Genomic DNA, 6,000 nt, shown 5'->3' on the forward strand with positions numbered 1-6,000 from the left:
CGTCTATTCAACTCCCCAATGTCATCTGTAACTGTCAGGTTTGATTGACCTCGTAAAGGAAATTTATTAAAGACGTGCCTCGTACACTGAAACGATAGGAGCGCATCGTGTGTAAATCTAGAAGAATGTCTCGTAACCCGGCGCATTTCCTAAGCAGATGAAGAGACACCAACATTAATAAAGGGCAGAGCTAAACGAACCGTAATAAAGGCTTGGCATCACCAAAACCCTCATCTCCGACCAAGAGGTCAGACAGCAGGATTTTGAGGGCTATTGTGGGGCCCAATAATTTGTGGCCCTGGCCCATTTTTACATTGGGGCTCAAGGCCCGAGCCGAGGAAGGATATAGCCAAGGATGTGTAATAAAAGTCCAAATAATCTTGAGACATAGCCGAGGATGATTCTGTCCTCGGCATATCCGAGGTCCCCCTGGAAGAAAAGGCAAAAACGGTATAAGAACAGTTTGGGAAAAAATCTAAAATATCTATGTCAATAGAGAAGGAGACGCTGGATAGTATAACGGACAAGGACAAAAGGAAAGCTGCCATTACTGTCATTACTGCCATTCAATACTCAGCACCTGACAGAGCCATGCTCTTCAGCTTTTACAACCACCCCCAACCACTCTAGGTATAGGCTGACAGGACAAGTCTTAAGTCCTAGGAAATTGAGCTTAAACGTGGACGCTGGTAAGAGGATAAGTGCCCGTATAATAGGATAAGAGAGGTAGTGTGAGTAGGGGGGGGGGGACAACTCGTCCTCCCAGCCATGGTGTCCTAGAAACAAGGAGAATAAGAAGAGCATAGAGCTCCCCAGACTCCTCAGACGAGATTCACTGACCGAAGCCAACCCGAACTACCGTCCGGTAACCAAGACCTAGCCTTTCAAACCCACGCTCTACAAATGATATTATTTGGGCCCTCTTTACGTACGAGCCCAATATTATCTTAGGGTCGTTACGAATCGAGACCCTACAGTTGACCTAGTTACTTGTTGTTTGAAGAAACCCTCCACTTCAATTAGTGTTTTTTCATGAAAAGCAAAAATGAGATAGCCAATCTAATCTTTCACTAAGATTTCGAATAGCTGTCCATAATTCAAGTTAATTTTGTTTAACCTCTTCCTCCCAATCATGGAGAAGCTTAATCACATTTCTATTCTTCATTTAGTGCAAGCTCATAAGACGGCCTACCATAAAAGATATAAAACACTCCAAATAAAACTAAAGAGCATTATAAAACACTTAGATTTACAAACATTTTAGCGAAGGTTTTGAAACCTAGACCGGACCGTACGGTCCGACTGAAAAAACCTCGTATCGTTCATTTTTACAGTTTTTTTAGCCTCAAGAACCGTTCTATGGGAAAAAAGCAGGGACCCATGTGAACCGCGATCGGACCTCACAGTTCCGAGAGTCATGATCAGACCGCTTTTCACGATTCCTTACTTCCCATTGAATCTGAACTAAAAAAAAAAATTTTAAAAAAAAAAAAAAAACCACAGAAAAGGAAGAAGACGATGACGAAGAAAGGGTGGTGCCATGAAGCAACCCATTGAATCTGAACCTAAAATAAAAAAATATATTAAAAAAAAAAAAAAAACACAGAAAAGGAGAAAAGGAAGAAGACGACGACGAAGCAGGGGTGGCGCCATGAAGCAACTGCTTCTTCTTTCTTTTTTTTCTTCTTCTTCTCTATTTGTCTCCCTCTCTCTTTTTTTTTTGTTGAACTTTGTTATGTATGTGGTTTGTTTCTCACTTTCCCTTTCTTTGTATTTGTTATGACTTGACTACACTGACACGGACACTTGAAAGCTACCTAATATTGGAAATATTGAAAGCTTCCTAAGCTCTCCACGTGTCTACAGTACACAGACACTTGCTGCCTAGCATTGGAAATAATGAAAGCTTTTAAATTTTGAATAAAGGATGAGCTCTCCACGTGAAAGCTCTCCATTACTTCCTTTTAGCTTTGGCCTTTGAGCCTAACGTGATGTGACATAATGTATGTGTATTGCCAGATTACTACAGTATTGCAACAAAGTTATATTTAGAATAATGCTAATATTACAATATTTGTAACAATTTTTGTCATAAGTTGTGAGTGATAAAAATATAAACTCATATACATCCACAATTTTTTTCACTCCTCACAACTTAATATATAACGAGTTGTAGTAAAAGTTGTGTGAAATATTATAATAATACTAGTATTGCTATAATATTTAAAGTTTTTTTTGGAAATAGATATACTTATACTTATAATTATAAATTATTAAATAATTATTTTAATTTTTAAATTATTAGTGTAGGGGCAAAGGCCCAAAATCATACAATGGGCCTTAGGCCCCGTATAGGAAGACCAACCACGTCCGAGGAGAAGACGTGGGTGCCAAAAGGGCTCCCGGCCCAGTTCGTGTGGGCTTGAAGATGTTTAGAGGGCGGTCCGAAGAGAAATGTCTCCTCGGACGTAACAAATATGGCTCAAACATGCACTCTGTCTACTAGAAGGATCCACCCCAATGAGCATTAGTAACAAGGATGAGTCCCACAGACCCGTAGGAAAGAAGGAAACGTAGGGTGTCCAAGGAAAGGCTGTAGCTGCCACATTAAATGCATTGCAGCTACTTTTCTAGTCGCATTAATGTAGAGAGGACCTATGAATAGTACTACCTTGGCTACCACAACTCACAGAAAGATAGGGGGGATGTTCGATGGGACAAGCACTCAAGTGAGGGTCTAGATAATCAACAAGTGTAAAGCCCTGATGGCTTCAAGAAGACTATATAAGAAATGGAGTCCCCATGAAGAAGAGGACGGAGAAAAAAGGGAGTTAGAACAGAAGAACAGTGCAAGAACCATAGTCTTCCAACAGGGACCCGTATACATTCCCCTCGTCTCCTCGGACTGAGAATCTACAGACGTGAAGGGGATTTGCTTAGTTTCAATTATTGTATAGCCCAACTTTAGTTAGAGTACACTTCGTTAAGGCCTAGTTCTATAGCCCATTCTCTACAAATTCATTGTTTCTGGGCTCCTTGGACCAGAACCCCATACCTGTTGGGCCTGGGCTCTAAATTGCGACCGTACAATTGGCATCGTCTGTGGGGAGAACTTGTGCCTCAGCAAGCGCGATCATTAGAAATGGATGGATTAGGCCTGCGCCAAACGGGACCAGCAGACTCCTAACGGCAGGACAACTTTCTGAACCTCGAACGGGAAAGAGATCAAGACAAGCGACGAGAGGGTAGCGTAAATACCTCCCACAAGAGCAGAAATCGCTCGAAAGGGAAAGGTCATGCATCCCAAATGTGGGACAATAATAGGGCTCTATAGTAAGAAATCGACAACCTGAAGAGGAAGTTGCGCCGAGCATAGCGAAGGCGTCCTTCCCCTAGCCCGGACACCAGCGACAAAGACGACAACGAATACAGATGAAGGTTGAGAACCCCACCAGGTGAAACATTCTCCTATGAGGAAGAGCAACCTCATATACGCAGCCACAAATGTCCGTCCTACAAGGGCGTAGCAAATGACGCTATGAGCAAAGCCTTGGACTGAATCTCCAAGTCACCCTTCACACGCAAGATAGAGGGGGCTGAACTTCCTTGGCGGTTCCACCAACCCACTTTCACCATATATAATGGTCGGACGGACCCCGTAGAGCACGTAAGTCAGTTCAACAAGAGGATGGCCATCCACTCCAAAGACGAGGCCTTGATGTGCAAAGTATTTCCATCCAGTTTGGGACCCATGGAGATGAGGTGGTTTGATGGCCTCAAGCAAAACTCTGTAAATTCCTTTAAGCAGCTAACCTAGGCTTTCGGCTCTCGCTTTATCACGAGTAGTAGGGTTCCTCGGCCTCTGGATTCCTTCCTGTCCCTATCCATGTGAGAAGGAGAGACCCTGAAGGCCTACTCGGATAGATACTAGGAGATGTATAACGAGATAAAGGGCAATTATGATGATGTTGCCATCAGCACCTTCAAGAGAGGTCTGTCGACAGAGCACGGTTTAAGGAAATCCCTGACCAGGAAACCTGCCACTAGCATGCGCCAGCTCATGGACCGAATTGATAAGTACAAGAGGGTCGAAGAGGCCAGCAGATGGGTAAGGGAAAAGTGAAGATTGTCCTTCTAGAGAGGAGGGATTTCAAGTCAGATCGATTTGGTAGCAACAACTGGCCGAGAAGAGAGTACACGAAGCAGCCTGGATCCGCCGGGGCACAGGCAGTCCATGCTGTGTTCCGAGATCCATTACATCAGATCTTGGAGAAAGTCAAGAACGAGCCGTTCTTCAAATGGCCAAATAGGATGGCATGCGACCCCATAAAATGCAACCAGAACCTATACTGTTAATACCATCAAGAATCAGGGCACGCCACCGACGAATGCAGGAACCTGAATAACCACTTGGACCAGCTAGTTTGAGAGGGAAAGCTAAGTCATCTCTTGCATCATTCAAATGGCCGACAAGAGCGAACGGACGTTGAGACTCGGCAGGGGACCTTGAGACTGCCCGTTGGCACGATAAATGTCATTCTCGTTGCTCCAGGAAGAACGAGCTCCAATCCTTCCAGGGTAATGTCGGTGGCCCAACTCCCCGCTGAGAACGACGGTCGTGAGTCTAAGAGAACCAAGGGGATGGCTTCACTCATACTAAGATTCTCGAATGAGGATAAGATTGGAACTATCCAACCCCACGACGATACCCTAGTCATCACGCTCAGGATTGGGGGATATGACGTTAAGAGGGTGTTGGTCGATCAAGGCAGTGTTATGGAGGTGATGTACCCCGACCTATACAAGGGGCTGAAGCTGAGGCCCGAAGACCTGACAGCATACGACTCCTCTTTAGTAAGTTTCGAAGGGAAGACCGTTATTCCGAGAGGCCAGATTAGACTGCCCATACAAACTGGCTTGGACATAGTGGAGGTGGACTTCATAGTGGTGGATGCATATTCGCCCTACACCGCCATCGTAGCTAGACCTTGACTTCATGCCTTAGGGGCTGTTTCCTCTAACTTGCACCAAAGGGTGAAGTACCCATCGGAGGGTCGAGTCAAAGAAATAGTAGGAGATCAAGCCATGGCTCGGCAATGCATGGTATCTACCATCTCACGGAGGCCAAGTGTCGAGAACCCAACCCCTACCGAGAATCCCTTATAGCAGTTAACTACCCCGGTCACGATTGGTGGGGGATCAGCCGAGGAGGCAAGTTGCGAGGACTTGGGAAAGGTTCTTGTGGGCAATGATCCAGAGAGATTCTTTCAGGTCGATTCAGAGTTACCACCACAAGAGAAAGAAGAGCTAATTGGTTTCCTTAGGGAAAATGTGGATGTGTTTGCATGGGACGCCTACGAGGCCCCAGGGGTCGATCCAAACTTCATATGTCATCATCTTAATGTTAACCCGGCTCTTACGCCCAAGAAACAACCCTCTTGACACCCGTCGAAAAAGCATACTGATGCGGTCAAGGAGGAGGTGATGAAACTTAAAAGGGCAGGGGCTATCAAAGAGGTCTTCTACCCTGAGTGGCTGGCCAATATAGTTGTGGTAAAGAAGAAGAGTGGGAAATGGCGAGTCTGTGTGGACTTCACAGACTTGAATAAAGCCTTTCCGAAAAACCCCTTCCCTATACCTCGGATAGATCGATTGGTGGACTCAACAACGGGGCATCCTCGAATGAGCTTTTTAGACGCCATTCAAGGATATCATCAAATACCCCTGGCTACAGACGATCAAGAAAAGACAGCTTTTGTCATTCCCATCGGAAACTACCACTACAAAGTGATGCCTTTCGGTTTGAAGAATGCCGACTCCACCTATCAAATGATGATGATCAGGATGTTTGAGCTGCAAATAGGCAAGAGCATCAAAGTCTATATAGATGACATGGTAGTAAAGAGTAAATTGGTGTTCGAGCATGTGAGGGACCTCGGAGATATCTTTGAAGTCCTAAAGAGACACAGGCTGGCCTGAATGCGTCTAAGTGTTCATTCG

At 44.9% G+C, this 6,000-nt stretch overlaps 1 protein-coding gene across 1 annotated transcript; it reads left to right on the top strand.

Annotated features, from left to right (window-relative positions):
* The first annotated feature begins 4,581 nt into the window (after positions 1-4,581).
* Positions 4,582-4,992, top strand: LOC115968516. Its single transcript, XM_031087924.1, has one exon. It carries the CDS (start codon positions 4,582-4,584, stop codon positions 4,990-4,992), a length of 411 nt encoding a protein of 136 aa, XP_030943784.1.
* Positions 4,993-6,000: the final 1,008 nt, after the last annotated feature.

The sequence above is a fragment of the Quercus lobata genome, chromosome 11 (genome assembly GCF_001633185.2).
Source record: "Quercus lobata isolate SW786 chromosome 11, ValleyOak3.0 Primary Assembly, whole genome shotgun sequence".
Classification (NCBI taxonomy): domain Eukaryota; kingdom Viridiplantae; phylum Streptophyta; class Magnoliopsida; order Fagales; family Fagaceae; genus Quercus; species Quercus lobata.